This window comes from Trachypithecus francoisi, unplaced genomic scaffold (genome assembly GCF_009764315.1).
Source record: "Trachypithecus francoisi isolate TF-2019V2 unplaced genomic scaffold, Tfra_2.0 Lachesis_group7, whole genome shotgun sequence".
In the NCBI taxonomy this organism is placed as follows: Eukaryota; Metazoa; Chordata; class Mammalia; order Primates; family Cercopithecidae; genus Trachypithecus; species Trachypithecus francoisi.
In genome coordinates, this window is record NW_022681472.1 from 29,911,768 (window position 1) to 29,928,851 (window position 17,084).

General features: G+C 39.3%; 1 protein-coding gene across 2 annotated transcripts; it reads left to right on the top strand.

The window, feature by feature from the left end:
- Window positions 1-453: 453 nt before the first annotated feature.
- GDAP1 (ganglioside induced differentiation associated protein 1) lies at window positions 454-16,342 on the top strand. 2 transcript variants are annotated; one of them, XM_033202489.1, is made up of 6 exons: window positions 454-644; window positions 1,330-1,522; window positions 10,128-10,301; window positions 11,570-11,664; window positions 12,628-12,742; window positions 14,498-16,342. In XM_033202489.1, the coding sequence occupies exons 1-6, from the start codon at window positions 528-530 to the stop codon at window positions 14,878-14,880; spliced, it is 1,077 nt and encodes a 358-aa protein (XP_033058380.1). In that variant the 5' UTR covers window positions 454-527; the 3' UTR covers window positions 14,881-16,342. The 2 variants fall into 2 exon arrangements, with proteins under 2 accessions (XP_033058380.1, XP_033058381.1); XM_033202490.1 differs by having other exon boundaries at window positions 465-644; window positions 1,330-1,377.
- Window positions 16,343-17,084: the final 742 nt, after the last annotated feature.

Below are 17,084 nucleotides of genomic sequence, written 5' to 3' on the forward strand. Positions count from 1 at the left end.
AGCAGTTAGTCAAATTTGAGGAATTAGTCCATTAATGTCATAGTAGCATCTTATAATGAAAACTCATAGATCCTTTTCCTGTTGCTTTGTCGACTGGAACTTCCTTTCCAAAAAAGGAACAGGCTCTAAGAGCAACCCTAAGTATCTTGGGAAATTGCTGCTTTTATACCTGAGCAACCTCCAAACCGAAGAGTAATTTGCTATCACCATTTTTCCTTACCGCCCTTCATAACCAGGGTCTTATATTTTTGATTTTTTTCTTCTAAACAAAAAACAAAAAACAGAAAACAAAAAACAACCGTTCAATTGCACGTCCCAGGTGCACTCGCAGGCTTGCCAGGGGCTTTCCGGACGCAGACCATGCGTTTTCGCAGACTCGGCCGCCGGCGGAACTACATTTCCCAGCAGGTCGCGCGCCCTCCTTCCGGCAGGCACGGCTCAAAACCCGGAAACGCCTTGCGGGGCAGTGTGGGAGGGAGAAGCCCAGGGCGGACAGGCCGGGCCCACCCGCGCTCGCCTACCCCGAGATGGCTGGGAGGCAGGAAGAGCAGAGAGGGAGCCCGCCCTTGAGGGCGGAAGGCAAGGCCGACGCGGAGGTTAAGCTCATTCTGTACCACTGGACGCATTCCTTCAGCTCTCAAAAGGTACAGGCCTTGGCGGCGGAGGGTGGCGCGGATCGGGCTTCAGCACTGGGACAGCTCCTGCTGGGTCCAGCCCAGAGAGTCCGTTCCACCTAGAAACCCGCCTCCAGCGTCCTGACCCTGGAGGGGCAGGTGCTCCCTCCAGGATGCGCCCCGGTGGGGAGCGGGGAGAACCGGTCTGAGATAATCTTATGTGGCTATGACCCAGGCTCTGCCTCTCGCGAAATGCGACAAAAAAAGCATCATTTTCAGTATTTGGCCTGGAGGCCTTGCCTGCTGGGCTTGGGCGAGAGGCAGAGGGAGGTGCCTTCGTGCACCCTTATCATCTGCGATCTCTTCTGCTCTCTCGCGTTCACTTTCTTCAGCAAGAGCTGATGTACCTGCAGTTCAGGTTCTTGTCTGGGGAGGGCCCATAATCAGGTTTAGGACACCAAGAAAATGGTGGTGATGAGGAGGGTGACTGTTTAATGAATACACTCAGAATCATTTCATTACTTATTTTGTGTTCTTCTCTTAATTTGTTGAATATTGTTCTGTACTTGTTAATTCCAGGAATAGGAATTGTTAAAACGACTGTTGAAAATGTCAGTAACACAGGGAAGCCCAGAAAGGCTGCTTAGTGGTGTCCAGGGAAGTCATTTAATTGAAAGCTTACACGTGTTGTAGTAACCAGTGTGAACTCTTCCAGGTGCGCTTGGTAATTGCTGAAAAGGCATTGAAGTGCGAGGAACATGATGTAAGTCTGCCCTTGAGTGAGCACAATGAGCCTTGGTTTATGCGTTTGAACTCAACTGGAGAAGTGCCTGTCCTTATCCACGGGGAAAACATAATTTGTGAGGCCACTCAGATCATTGATTATCTTGAACAGACTTTCCTGGATGGTAATGTTAAGGCTACTTGTGATTTCTTGGATTTACTTTCAACACAACTATGTGTTCCCTTTCTCTTTTTCTCTCTCTCCTCTCTTTCTCTTGTGTCATGATGGTGGTTTGGGATTAAAAACCTTTTCCATTTCCATAAGCACACAAATATCAAATAGGTCGATAACAAATTTTGTATAAACTAGTATAATGCTACTTAAAAGAATTTCGTGCAAAGTACAAATGTTAATGTTGAAACTTAAAAAAATTCACTTGCAAAAAACTGCAGATGTGTGGTTTGTGTTGGAGATTTCTTAGCCTAAAATTCATAATATTCTAAATGTGCACTATGACAATTTCATCGAATAAACCAAATGGTTTCACCTTAAAAACAAGGGGGGAAAAAAAGCAACAAATGTTAAAGGAGAATAGAATGTTAGTATAGCTGAGGTCTTTGCCCCAGTCACTTCTGAATTGTTTTAATTTTATATATTTACTAAGGAATTATAGGGCTTAAATTTGTATAGTGCATTTAGGTAAATCATTTATTGACAGTTTGTTATGTGTCAGACATTTTATAATTTCTATACTATGTTGTCTTCAGAAGAATCTGTCTAAGTTATTCCCATTATGTACATGAGGAGAAAGCAACAGGGTTGCCCAAAGTAATATAGCTATTATGTGGTAGAGTCTTTGGTCTCCAAAGCCTTCATACTACACTGACTGTCTCCCATAGTCCTTGCCACTTACACATTATCTTGCCTAATACTAATCCTTTGAGGTGAACTGTAGCTTCAAGGATTTACCCAAGATTACACAGCTGATCACAATGGACATTGTTGCCAGCAAAACAGGGGGGCTCAGAGCTTCCAGCTGAATGCTCTTCTAAAAAGGCTGTGTGAGATTGTTACTTTTCATCTGCTAGCAGTTATGTTGATGTTAATAGGGTAGGGTGAAAGCAGAGCCTAGCCCCAAACTACAGGAAGCTGACAAAGGAAATTACTAGGACAAAAAAAAAAACAGTCTCAGGTACTTAGAAGGAAAATGAGTATGAGGCCTAGATGGTGGGCAGTGGGGCCGGGGAAGCCCAGGGAATTAGATTAGCAATGGGCTACCCCTGTTCTTAATCTAAGTGCTGGTCCCCTAGGATTGTGATTGGAGGTTTTAATTAAAGGTAGTTTTGGCCTAAACCAAAACATTTAATGAGGTACTTTCTTTTCATCTTTATTTGCTATTCCTTGTAAATTAATATGCTGGGGACTGTACTGAAAATGACTAGTTCATTTAAGACAATGTTTCTTAATCTTGAGCTTTTTGGAAATGGATAAGTCTGTTAATAATTTGTATTTCTTGGGAGATGTAATTATAATTGAACAAAACAAAATAATTGTGTTAATTCTATTTTAAATGATCAAAAACTTTAAAAAGATATTCTAAGTGGAAAATCCCATTTAAGTTTTTTGGTACCGTTGCTTGAACTGCTCCTACTGTCATTTCCCTCCTCCCTCCCCTCCTTACACTGTTTTTCCTCTAAGAAATTCAGTGATATAAATTATATTTACAACATAGTAATGTTACCAATTATTAGGTTTTCTTACAATTTTCCTTATTCTTTCTCTTTTGCTTTTAGTACAGAATGATAACAAAGCAGAAATAACGTTCTGTGTCCTGCTAAGTTGTATTTAAATAACCAAAGGAAATGCTAAATTCTTTTGATTACTGTTTATTGTATTAGAAGAGAAGGCACTGTAGGCTGTGACAGGATGGAAATGCGGAAACCGCAGACTTTAATTCTGGTTGAAATATTATTGTAACTCAGCAATCAAGAGTCCTAGTTTTTAGTCTGACGCTGCCACTCACTTGTTGAATATCTTTCAATCAATTGGGAAGGACGAAAAAACGATTAAAGGACCCAAAACTTACGGTAGATAGGAAGACAGCAAGAGAACAATAGTTTTTATAAATCAAGGCTAAGTTATATAAATCAAGGTCAAGAAGAAGTTTATCTCAGAGTACTGAAGTTTTAAAAAGTGTTATCACAATTAAGATACTTTAAGAACTCATGGGGAATGAAAGTCAGACAACATAGACAAACATCCTATTGTCAAAGACAGGGAAAAGTGAATTCTACCAATCCTTGCTACTTACTGTATGTTCCCATTCACCAGCAGCACTGGCATCACCTGGGAGCTTGTTAGAACTGCAGAACCTTAGACCTCACTGCAGATCTATCAAATTAGAATCTTTGTTTTAACAAAAGCCCCAAATGATTCATATGTACATTAAAAGTTTGCGAGTACTGCTATAAGTTAGTGTTTAGTTAAGTAAGCACTGGTGTAAATTACTGTCTTTAAATCTGGCAGAAATATAGAATAGATTGTGAAAAGTTATTTAAATATGTTTAAAATTTTTGTGTATCTCAGTGAAAGGAGAATGTCCCTAACACTTTTAAAAAACTGTCTATTATGTGCCAGGCATGGTTCTAGATATAGTATATCTTGATTTAAGTAGAACATTTGAGATTACATTACATATACCCTTGTGGAATAAAGGAGCAAATATAGCTAGAGGATTGTAATGCACATTTGTAGATGAATAAACTACCATATTAAAGAATATTAATTTATAGATTTCTCATACCAGCTTACCTCTTCAACTGTAGACTCTCATTTTACTTATAATTGTTTTTATACTTTATTTTAAATGTTTGAATTGTACACCACTGTAAGTACTATGAGGTTGGGAACAGTGTATCTTATTAAAAACTATCCCCAATGCCTTATACAGTGAATGTTTCTTAATAGGTGCTTAATAAATATTTTGAATGATTAAAATGAGTGAATTATTGAAACAGATGTTAGCCTGGACAAGAATCCCTTGCAATGTTCTTGTAGGCTTCTGTTTTGACTTGAGCCTAACAAGTCAATGATTCGAATAAAGACATAGAAGAAATAAGATTACATTTGTGAATGACAGAAAAGATAAATAGTCAAAGTGATGACTAGCTTATAAAATATTTCTTATGGAAATACAACAAAATGGAAAAATAAGATAAAGTTTAACAAGACTAAATGTAAAATGAGTATGAGGAAAATGGGTATCAGGCTTTTGTTTTAAAAAACCCGCTGCATTCCAAAAGAATAGTGCACCTGGTTAATAGATAGTTACCAATGTTAAATGGCTAGTGTGATTTCAGGTTCTTTGAAAATTATAGATTTTATTGAGAACAGGGTGAGTTGTAACTCTCTGCATTCTGAGCTGTTTGGAATAGTTGGCATTTTGTCCAATTATGGATGTAACTTTGAGGAATGTTGATGAGATAGAATAAGTGGATGGATTTCATGAGGTGTACAGTCGCCCATGGTCATGACAGGAGACTGTAAGTGTAACCATTCCTCTAAAGAACAGAATGTAATGAACTGGTATGTCCTTCACTGTTATTTGCTGTCCCCTGTTATCGATCCAGTGGGGATTATGCCAAAAATGATGACTTGCTGATCTGGAGACATTTCTCAACTTTTTTGTGTTTATAATTAAATATTTATATCCTTGTACTTTTTGGATAGTTCATTAAATAATTGGTAGTTTGATAGCTGAGGCAATCCTTTTCAAGTCATAGTCTGAAATAGTGAGTATCTGTTGAATAATGGCTATGTTTGATTTTTTTTTTATTGGAAAGCAGTCATATGGAAGAATGGTATAGATATGAATGATGTTCCTGAGGGCAAAACTTGGGTCAAACGAGAAACTTAGAAGTATTCAGTTACGGCTGCCAAACTAAGAGCTGGCCAAGAGCTGTCTCTTCATTTATTCTTTCAGTAACCATTTATTGGGTATTAATTGGGTGTAGGGTCCCGGGATACTTCAGAGATATTTTAAAGATCTGAAATCATTAGAAGCTTGCTAGTCTTCAAAGATAATTTCTTTCTATAAATTTGGTGATAATTCCAAATCTGTTCTTAACATATACATGTGCTTTTACTGTCCAGTTTTATACTCTTTCATGTACATGATACATCTTTCAGTCTGGGCATGTGGTGAAGAATAGTTATTTTACAGCAAGCAACTGATAAAGCTAGATGAGGTAGGAAAGCAAGCAAACTAGGTAAACTGAGGAAGAATGGATGGGACAAGGTGAATGTACGCACAAATACGGATTCTTCAATCTAGCTATTGTACTCATAACCTCTTTAAATAAAGTTTAACTTGGCTACTAATCAAAAATATATGAAATAACTATAAAATACTAGAACATATGTATTACTACCAAGTGACTCTGGTAACATGGAATCAAGAATAATGGATTTTTGTAACTTAATATAACAGTTCCCTGAACATTGATGTTCATGTCTTATGTCTAGGTATATAATTTATTCTTAGGAAATAGAATTTAGTTTGGAAATAAACTATTCTAGTATGATATTAAAATCACATAAATCTTATTAGGATATCTAAATTTATAGATAAAATGTTATCTATAAAATATATCTAAATATTACATTTGAATTTCATCAAATGTAACATTTAAAAAAGAATGTTAATTCTGGTGTCACTGTTATATTAAAAATAGTTATTTAAGGAATTACCAATTAATATTTATCTTTGTGTTCATCAAGAAAAGGCTCTTGTGTATAGTTGAATATAGGCCTTTTAGCACATAGACTGAAATTGCAGATTAGCACAAAGTATGGAGAAAATATACCATATGGCATAGAAAAGAATATCAGTCTTTATTGTGTCAGTAAAAGTTGCTTTAAAGAGTAACTTTTTTTCTCTTTGTGATTTGTCCAATTTTAGCAGACAAGTAGGGGGTATTAAAATTCAGAGGCCCTCTTTCTATATTATGTGTATCTAACAATTGGAACTGTCTGATAAAGGAGTTTTTGCTTCCATTATTACAAATGTTTCTGTTAAAAGTCTTAACTATAATACCACTTAAAAGTAAACATTTAATGTATAGTACATAAAATTTATTGACAATAATGCTATAAATTTGTCTCAAAATCCTGGATGCATACAGTGAACTGATATAATTTGACACCAGGTCTTTTTTTTTTTTTCCCCCTCATCTATATTTAGATTTGCTCTTTCTAGTTCCAGAGTTATGACAGTATTGAATTGTAATCAGTTTGCAGCCATATCTTTTGCCTCAGGTCATAACTTAATTGTTTAACACTATTGTGTGTGTGTGTGTATGTAGATATATATTTATATACCACTATATATTTGAGACAGTCTCGCTGTGTCTCCAGGCTGGAGTGCAGTGGCATGATCTCGGCTCACTGCAACATCTGCCTTGCAGGTTCAAGCGATTCCCCTGCCTCAGCCTCCCGAGTAGCTGGGACTACAGGCGTGCACCACCACACCTGGCTAATTTTTTGTATTTTAGTAGAGATGGGGTTTCACCATGTTGGCCAGGATGGTCTCTTGATCTCCTGACCTCATGATCTGCCTGCCTCGGCCTCCCAAAGTGCTGGGATTGCAGGCATGAGCCACCACACCCAGCCCATTATTATATATTTTTAATAGCCTAGTGTGTCACTAGTTGAAGGGTACAATATTGTTCAGCTGTGTTATGCATATTATATACTGATGTAATCACTATACAGTCTAAGTAAAATAAACAGCAAAGGGCTAGAGTGAGGAATGAAATATAATCTGTTTCCATTGAGCTAGTAAGGGAGACTTGAAAGTTATACAAATAGACCTAGGGGAGTCTTTCTTGAAAACAAGGCATAATAATGCCTCCTTTATCTGCCTTTACTAGGAAACATGGGTAACCAGAGTAGTGAATTTAGTAAAATAATGAAAACTTATGCCTTTAAGCCCCTAATTTCTTTTTATTTTTTACTCTTGGGAAAACCAAATGTAATTTTTAAAAATGGCTCAGAGCCATTGTTATTTTACTCAGCATTACAGGGACTTGAGAATGTACAGACCCGTTTGTCTCCATTACATGGCTGCATAGTGCTTTTATTGTTTCTTTCTAATTTTATTTTTTGCTTCTTTTGGTTTCTTCTGCTGTTTATCAGATCTTTCTGCTTTATGTCTATCTGCTGGTTTATAATTTGCTGCCTAAATTTATGTGTAATATAAAACTTGTCCCCTACTCAGTTCTTTCAGAAAGTCCGGTCTTGTGCCAACTTATTTGTTCTTCCAGCTTAATACCAAGCCTGATTTCCACTATTGCAATCCCACTCCCCAATGCTGGCACCTCCTCTCATTGCCTGCTTCTTAAAACTCCCTAATTCTCTATCCTGCCCCGGTATGCCTTACGTTGCTTTCCCACTCCTGGTTGAGGTAGATTACTGAGAAAAAAATTCTTGCTTTTAGTATTTTGATAAAGGTGCTTTATGGAAGGACTGGAAAATAAAATACGATGGGATTGAGAGGGAAGATCTCCTCTATAATTCAAAGGAAATTCCCAGTTGTCCTTTGAAAAATTCTTTTATCAGAAGCAGCAGATACTGCTGTGCTTCGATTTGAGGAGGAGGGTGGCAGCACAGTGCCCCTGTGATACTGGACAGGGCATGGTTGACGCGCACAAAGAAAGAGAGATGGGAAGATAACTTGGATTCAGTGGGTGCTCTGACAGAGTGCTTCAGGAAATGGTTAGATAGTAACGGCACACTGAGTACAAGAAAATTATTTTCATTGATTTAAACATTTGTCCTCCTTGAAGAATTTGGGCTTGGCCTGATGGATCTTCCCCAGAAAGCGATTAGGCATTGTTTTTCCTGCTCTCATTCACTTTTCTAGGAAGGAAATGGTATGCTGTTCTGGAGAGAAGCCCCAGGGCCCGGCACCAGAAAGCAGCCAGAGCCACTAGCCATTACTTTGACCTTTTGGGAAGCATTTGAAAATGTACTATTTATGGTTATTAGCCTGAGGTTCTTGGACGCCTAAAGCATTCGTTCTTAAACTTCTTGGTCTCTACACCCCTTTGTCTTTGAGGACACCAGAGAGCATTTTTTAAATGTGGATCATGGCTATCAATATTTACCATTTAGAAAGCAAAACTGAGAAAACTTAAACTATTAGCCTACATAAGCACAATCCCACTGGCTGTTAGAGTGATAGAGTCATGCTTCCTGTAGCCTCTGGGAATTTCTACTGTATGCTTGAGAGAGACAATAAGAGTGAAAAAGTAATTAATGTCTTAGTATTTCTATAAAAACATCTTGACTTTGTAAATCCCCCAAACGTGTTTTAGGAAAACCCAGGGATCCTCAGACCATAGTGTGAGAACTGTTGCCCTTAGGGGTTTATGAATAGAATTCAGGATATTTGAGATCTTGGATGGGGAATAATTGTAGCTCTAATATTTAAAGCAATTATTTCCTTCCATTAGCAATGTAGGCACAATCCATGGCAATATCAGGAGTGCCTGTGACTTTGATAACCAATGGAAATCACAGATATGTTCATGGTTAAGTTATTGCAGATATCTTAATACTTTGAAATTGTGATAGTTAATAGACCTGACATTTTTTAGGGACAATTTGAGAGCCAGAGGTAGGAAGAGATTCTGAAGGGACATAGTCCCGACCTTTGGGTTGTATCCTTCACTTTCTTGTTTTTGGATAGTCTCTGAAATTAAAATCCTTTGAAGATGTTATGATGGTATAATCAAAGAGAGCATTACGTTAGGAATCAGATGACTTTAGTTCTAGCTCTGCCTCTAATTAGCTGTGGGATCTTGTGAGAAATTTTCAGCCCTTGTTTCCAGTGTACGTGTTAACTACTGCAGCGCTTCTCCAGCTCACGTAATCTATATAATAACTGGAAATTTTGGAATGTATTCATTATAATTTATTAAACACCTACTACATGTCAAACATTATACTAGGCACTGGGGATTTAACAGAAACCAGTACATGGTCCCTGCCCTCAAGGACTCTACAGTCTGGATTTTAACTAGCAAATAAGGATGTATGTAGAAGCCACTTTCTAGAGATAATTGTTAGAAATTCCTGGGGAAAGTGCACCTGTGATATTTAAGCAAAGGCCTTTCCTGTTCCATATAGATTGTCATTTCACGTTCACATGTGTCAGTAGGGTCACTCTTGATGTTGGTTGGCACCTAGAAAAGAGTAACCCATGATTATCTTCCCATAATGAGTCCTCATTCAATTAACCAAACTTTGAGGGCCTTAAGTGTGTGGAGAACTGTGCTAGACTCTGGAATCCAGGTTCCTTTCCCTGAAGACAGTCATGGGGTAAAAAGATGCAATGAATTACAGTGTGATAAGGGCTGTAACAGAGTGTGTGTAATGTGTTATGGATGTATAGAAGAAGGCACATGTGAGCCAGTCAGATGTTGGCAGTTGTAGGAGGTTAGGGAATGCTTCATGGAATAAATGGCAGAAATAACTGGGCCTTGAAGGCTGAGTGCAGTTTGCAAGGTGGAGAAATGAGAGAATACCAGTGTGATTATGGTTTGGGATCTTGTCTGGTGCATCAGGCTATTTCAAACTTTGAATGTCTGCGGCGAGGAGACAACATTCTTTGAATATACAGATATGTTGAAAATGTTAATGATGAGTGGTTAGTGTTTTTGTTTTGCTTTTGAGGGTAACAACTCATTTGTAACTTTTTCTTCAATATTTGTGTGTGTGTATTTTAGAAAGAACACCCAGATTAATGCCTGATAAAGGAAGCATGTATTACCCACGGGTACAACATTACCGAGAGCTGCTTGACTCCTTGCCAATGGATGCCTATACACATGGCTGCATTTTACATCCTGAGTTAACTGTGGACTCCATGATCCCGGCTTATGCAACTACAAGGATTCGTAGTATGTAAACATTTTAAAGACCTAGAATTCTGTCTGACACTTTCTTTTAATTCGTTCTGAGACCTAGCATGTCTCATGGTCACTAAAAGAAGATTGGGAATAGCGTTGTTGAGTTTGCTTCATGGATGTGCATGTTATGGATCGATCCGTGAACCAGTCGTATTAATCTGTGCTTCACTTGCTCAGTTGGACATTTATTGTCTATAGGACCTGATTTATCAGCTCTTGGCTTTGAGGACCAAGCTTGGGTAAAACTCAGAAGAGTGGATTATGGAAAAGTAAAGAATATAACATGTTCTCATGAACAGATAGACTAAGAATCTGAAAAGCTGGGATCTGCCTAGGATTATGGGCAGTTGAGTTCATGTTTCTGGTCCTTAATTGTTGTTTCATTATGTGAGCAAACTGGACTAGAGAGTGTGTAGCTATTACTCTGTCTCTATGTTTAGTGATGGGAGATTTATTGGGATTGACTTGTGACATCCAGCTTTCTGCCTTCCTCCTGTCATGAGGATAGAGTCAGTGCATGATCTGTGGAGCAGGAGGTGTGCTTTATAGCACAGATAATTGGGGATAAGAAGGGAAAGGATGGTGGCAGTGGTCACACTTTGGGAATGTTGATCAGAAACACTCAAACTCAGATCTTCTAAATCCAGAAACCATTTTTCCCCATTATATGATACTCACCTTTATTATTATTATTCTTCTTTTTTCCCTTTTTGATACCCCTCCTTTTCCTCTCCTCTTCTCTCCCTTCCTTCCTTGTCACCACTTCCTTTTTCTCTTTTCTTTTTCGTCTCCACTGCCCTCTCTTCCTGCTTCTCTTTCCTCCTATTCCTCCTCCTCCTCTTTGTAAGTACCCTTCATATGATGTGAAACAAGAGTTTTGAGTATAATTCTATGACCTACAGTTAATATTTTTTAAAAATAAGCCTTTTTCCTCCCTTCATATAGGAGTTCATTATAGAAAGCTTGAAAGGTAGAGGAAGGCAGAGCAGCAAGCCTGCACTGAGCATTCTAAAGTGCTGGGCCTTGCGCTACATGCTTCCCATGAAGCTTCTCATTTAGTCTTCACCCTGCATGGCAGATACTCTTATGGTTCCATTTGAAAGATGAGGAAACTGAGGCACAGACAGGGTAAGCCCAAGGCAGAGAAGCAGGGCATGAGCTCCAGAGCTCATGCTCTTGCCATTGAGTTTCTCTGCTTCTTGTTTCTGGTGTGGAAGGGAGAAACTAATTTTCTGTTTCCAAAATGTTTTTATTATCAGGCCAAATTGGAAACACAGAGTCTGAGCTGAAGAAACTTGCTGAAGAAAACCCAGATTTACAAGAAGCATACATTGCAAAACAGAAACGACTTAAAGTAAGTCAATCAGCTGTCCTCAGTTGACAAAACACACTGCATGGAGTAAATGTTCTACTTTTTGTAAAGTACCGCTATTTCTAGAATATCTTCTTTTAAATATTGCAATTCACCAGTGCACATGTTACCTTTGGCTTATGTTCTCCTTTTAGAAAGAATTTTTTATTAGACTTGATATTCAAACTTGATGACAAGTGCTTAACAAACAGATGTTGAGCATGCTAGTTGCCAAAAAAGTTATGAAATGCAAAGGAAGTTCATAACATATTCTAGAATCTGTCATTTCAGGTATTCCACCACTGGAAGTCCTCACTAGACCTACATCCCTCCATGTGTCACACTGACTTGCTTTGCCCTCTGAGGAGCGTGCTTTATGGTCAGCTTTTCTGCTTCTGTTGATTCCTTCCCTGGGCCCAGCAACACATGCAAGCTTCTCTCATATTAAAAGTGTAGAAAACAGCTGTACTCCCAACCCTCCCCAACTTCCCACCTTCCCGTATCCTATCTTAGCTAAACGAGCTCCTCAGAAGAAACACCTGCACTCACAGTCACTTGACCAACTCTCCACTCGCCCTTCAACTCCTTTACTTGGACTTCTTTCTCATCCTTGACCTTTCAGCTACTCTCAATTCCAGCTGCTGCAGTTCTTTTCTGAGTTGGGCTTGGCAGACAGCTCTTCATGCCCCTCCCATTCTTTGCCTTCTCTGGTCACCTGGCCTCATAGGAGCTGCCAATGGGTGGTGGGTCTGCTTCTGCAGCATTTTCACAGATGGGATATTTCCCTTCAACTTAGCTTTTTTTTTTTTTTCCCTGAGTTTTTCTATTTCTTCCTGTTGTCTAAAATAAATAGGCCGAACTCTGTAAGAGTTTCAATCTGCTTTGCTTTACCTAGATTTATTTTTTTAAAGGTGTAAATAATCTGTTTTGTTTTGTTTTTTTTTTTTTTTTTTGGTGGTTGATTAGTCAAAGCTGCTCGATCATGACAATGTCAAGTATTTGAAGAAAATTCTTGATGAGTTGGAGAAAGTCTTGGATCAGGTTGAAACTGAATTGCAAAGAAGAAATGAAGAAACCCCAGGTAGGTTCTCATTTGTATTCTTTTTCTCTTTTCAACATCAGTATCATTCATGGGAACATTCTTAGGTCTCACCAAAAATGTTCTGTAATCTGCTTTTCATTATTGTTATTCATGGGCAGTTTTAATTATGATAACAACAATGATATTGCACCCGGAAAAACCCAGGTGTCTAATTGTAATTCAGTCTGCATCTACATGAAGGATTTTTCTGCATAATTTCAATTATGCTTGGGAGATTTTTACCTAACTGTTTTACAGATTTGTAATTATAGTAATTAGTTTGGTTGAATAATTTGAGTAATTGCTTGAATGTTCCCTCTAGTTTTTTCCTTAGGCAGGGAAACAGCCTCCAATCTAAAGTGTAATAAAGGGGCCAGCACATGGGCATGTGGTAAACTGGCTGGTAAGCATGCACGTGCCAGTGAACTGGCTTCAGGGTTAAGACATAGGTGTATACACGTGGGCCATTTATGCTGCTCTGACTAGAGTTGAAGACTATGTTCCTGTCACAAAAGCTCTTCTGCTTTAAGTGACTAAGAGCAGTAGCCACTGAGTGATGTTTCAGACTCAGCTTTATGGATTTTTCTAAAGCAGAACTGTTTTTTTATAAACAAGAAGGAAGTATCTTTTAACCAACTTGGAGGCTCTCAACCCCTTAGTGTCCTTTACAAAGTGATAAGCTCAAGTGGCTGCAGTCTTACATAGGGACCTGGATGGCTGGCAGACGTCAAGCAAGTCTCCTTGGCCTAGGATACATTTGCATGGACTTTTTTTTTTTTTTTTTTTGAGACGGAGTCTCGCTCTGTCGCCCAGGCTGGAGTGCAGTGGCCGGATCTCAGCTCACTGCAAGCTTCGCCTCCCGGGTTATGCCATTCTCTCGCCTCAGCCTCCGAGTAGCTGGGACTACAGGCGCCCGCCACATCGCCCGGCTAATTTTTTGTATTTTTTTAGTAGAGACGGGGTTTCACCGTGTTAGCCAGGATGGTCTCGATCTCCTGACCTCGTGATCCACCCGTCTCGGCCTCCCAAAGTGCTGGGATTACAGGCTTGAGCCACGCGCCCGGCCGATTTGTAATTATAGTAATTAGTTTGGTTGAATAATTTGAGTAATTGCTTGAATGTCCCTCTAGTTTTTTCCTTAGGCAGGGAAACAGCCTCCATCTAAAGTGTAATAAAGGGGCCAGCACATGGGCATGTGGTAAACTGGCTGGTAGCATGCACGTGCCAGTGAACTGGCTTCAGGGTTAAGACATAGGTGTATACACGTGGGCCATTTATGCTGCTCTGACTAGAGTTGAAGACTATGTTCCTGTCACAAAAGCTCTTCTGCTTTAAGTGACTAAGAGCAGTAGCCACTGAGTGATGTTTCAGACTCAGCTTTATGGATTTTTCTAAAGCAGAACTGTTTTTTTATAAACAAGAAGGAAGTATCTTTTAACCAACTGGAGACTCTCAACCCCTTAGTGTCCTTACAAAGTGATAAGCTCAAGTGGCTGCAGTCTTACATAGGGACCTGGATGGCTGGCAGACGTCAAGCAAGTCTCCTTGGCCTAGGATACATTTGCATGGACTTTTTTTTTTTTTTTTTAAAGCATGAAATTACTCTCTGAGTGTGGCTGTCAAGAAAATAAATATATAATAGCCTTCATCTTTTGGTATACTCACACTCACTCTTAAGGCTGAGACACTGATACCAGCTGGAGTCTGTCTGTAGAGTGCTTGCCTCTAATTCTCTATGTCCCTTTCTCTAATTAGAAGAGGGCCAGCAACCTTGGCTCTGCGGTGAATCCTTCACCCTGGCAGACGTCTCACTTGCTGTCACATTGCATCGACTGAAGTTCCTGGGGTTTGCAAGGAGAAACTGGGGAAACGGAAAGCGACCAAACTTGGAAACCTATTACGAGCGTGTCTTGAAGAGAAAAACATTTAACAAGGTTTTAGGACATGTCAACAATATATTAATCTCTGCAGTGCTGCCAACAGCATTCCGGGTGGCCAAGAAAAGGGCCCCAAAAGTTCTTGGCACAACCCTTGTGGTTGGTTTGCTTGCAGGAGTGGGATATTTTGCTTTTCTGCTTTTCAGAAAGAGGCTTGGCAGCATGATATTAGCATTTAGACCCAGACCAAATTATTTCTAGGTTTGTTGGGATCTTATGGTGGCAGCTCATCCAAGCATTTAGCTAGACCTTATGATTGCCGATAGCTCTCTGAGTCTGTCTTATTGAGTAGTTAGCAGTATTTTTTCCTAAAATTCAAAAGTCATCTTTGTTACACATTACAGGGGTTCAGATAGCAATAGGACACAAAATTGCTTCATTCTACAACTGCCAGCTCCAGGCAGAGATAGGAAGGCAAAGAGATAAGGAAAAATGAGAGAATGAAGTCTGTATAGGGTAGAGCAATAGAAAGTAAGCTTTGGGTGCCTCCAACATTCATGACTGTCTGTCCCATTGGTAAACCTCACATTTAGTTACTTGTGGCCACTGCCCACACATACACTCCTGTAATTGAGAACTCTTAGGAGAGGACTAGGGAATCACTGGGGATAGTGGGCTGGAGAGAACCCCAGGCTTTATATGTATAGCATCTCATTTGACATCAGTGTTAATTTTAAATGCTTATGAATCACACACATTGCTTTAGTGAGATTAAGTATATATTCCTTATATACTTGGAGATGTGATGCTCATTGGAACACATCCGCCTAGCATTTATGTAAAAGTCTTAAGTGATATTAAGATGATTCCTTACCATTTCAGATGGTCCGCAGTTTGAATTACCAAGTGGTAATGGTTCCTTACTGTTTTAGATGGTGCCTGTGAGATACCATTCCTCTGGATGGTCATGTCCAGTGGGAGGTAGAAAGGGTGGCCTCTGTAGCCCTCTTCGTGCACATAAGTGGCATTTATGTGAATGTCCCAGCTAATCACTAGCATGTCATATGGCTGGGTAGTGGGTATTTTGATGACCTGGTAGCACCAAATATGTTCATTCTTCATTTGGGGAGAGTGGTTTGTTAACACAAAAATTGTCCAGATCTTTCATCTGTTTATGATATTAACAAAAACTTGTTAGAAAGGTCTAGTCTTAGCACTTGGCAGTTAATCTAGGGAAGATGAATTAAAAGGATAGATAGTGATGCATACCTGTATTCATTCATGTATGTTTAAGGGATTTGGGGAGGATACCTCAGTTCATCTGGAAGGGACAGTCCCAGTATGTCCCATGAATAACTACAGAACTGCAGCAAATGGTTTGTGCTCAGAAAAAGTCTTTCATGGTCACAAGAAGGCACCATGGAGCTGGCCGTGAAGGCCTTAGGAGCCATTTGTGGTGTCTGGTGGGTAGCAGGCATAGATATGATGTGCCGAGGTCCCTGTGAACAACAGTAGCCAAAGAATGTGCTAACTTCATCATTAATAGGAAAGGCATACCTAGGAAGCAATGACGTTTTGATGGTAAAATGATTCTTTAATTCTATTGTGATGGGCTGTAATTCCATTTCGTGACCTAGTTATATTAGAAAACCTTGATGAACTATATGTTCCCGATTTACAAAAGATTACTAAGACCTCTAGAGTAAACTCAATCAGACAATAATTGAGTAGCAGCTTTTTAAGTAGTAACATTTTAAATTTGCACATTAGTGTGTCATCATATGGAGTGTGAATCTGTTGCTGGTACATACCAATCCATGTACTCATAAGAGCCATAGAACTTATTATTCATTAGTTCATAGTGTTTGAGTTCTTTATGTCACTCTGTTAGAAACAAGAACTGAGTCGTGAAGAAATAAAAATTGAATTTTTATAAAAATCTCTGAAGGATGTTTACCTGTGAAAAGGTTGTTAAGAATAAAAATTAGGGCCAGGCGCGGTGGCTCAAGCCTGTAATCCCAGCACTTTGGGAGGCCGAGACGGGCGGATCACGGGGTCAGGAGATCGAGACCATTCTGGCTAACATGGTGAAACCCCGTCTCTACTAAAAAATACAAAAAACTAGCCAGGCGAGGTGGCGGGCGCCTGTAGTCCCAGCTACTTGGGAGGCTGAGGCAGGAGAATGGCGTAAACCTGGGAGGCGGAGCTTGCAGTGAGCTGAGATCCAGCCACTGCACTCCAGCCTGGGCGACAGCGAGACTCCGTCTCAAAAAAAAAAAAAAAAAGAATAAAAATTAGAAGTCCATGGTTAACTTTTCCTTCAATTTATATTATCCTGAATCATAGGGAATCTTTATAGAATGTGTTTATAATTTCCTTGTACAGTTTCTTTGGAAATACATTAAAGATAGTGGCAATTTCACGTATTTCATGGATACTTGAGTTTATGCTTTTAAGGCGTTTGT

Coding starts and splice junctions, on each gene's coding strand:
- GDAP1 (XM_033202489.1), top strand. CDS start 528: ATGGCTGGGAGGCAGGAAGAGCAGAGAGGGAGCCCGCCCTTGAGGGCG. Junction 10,302..11,569: donor TGCAACTACAAGGATTCGTA/GTATGTAAACAT, acceptor TTTTATTATCAG/GCCAAATTGGAAACACAGAG. Junction 11,665..12,627: donor CAAAACAGAAACGACTTAAA/GTAAGTCAATCA, acceptor GTGGTTGATTAG/TCAAAGCTGCTCGATCATGA.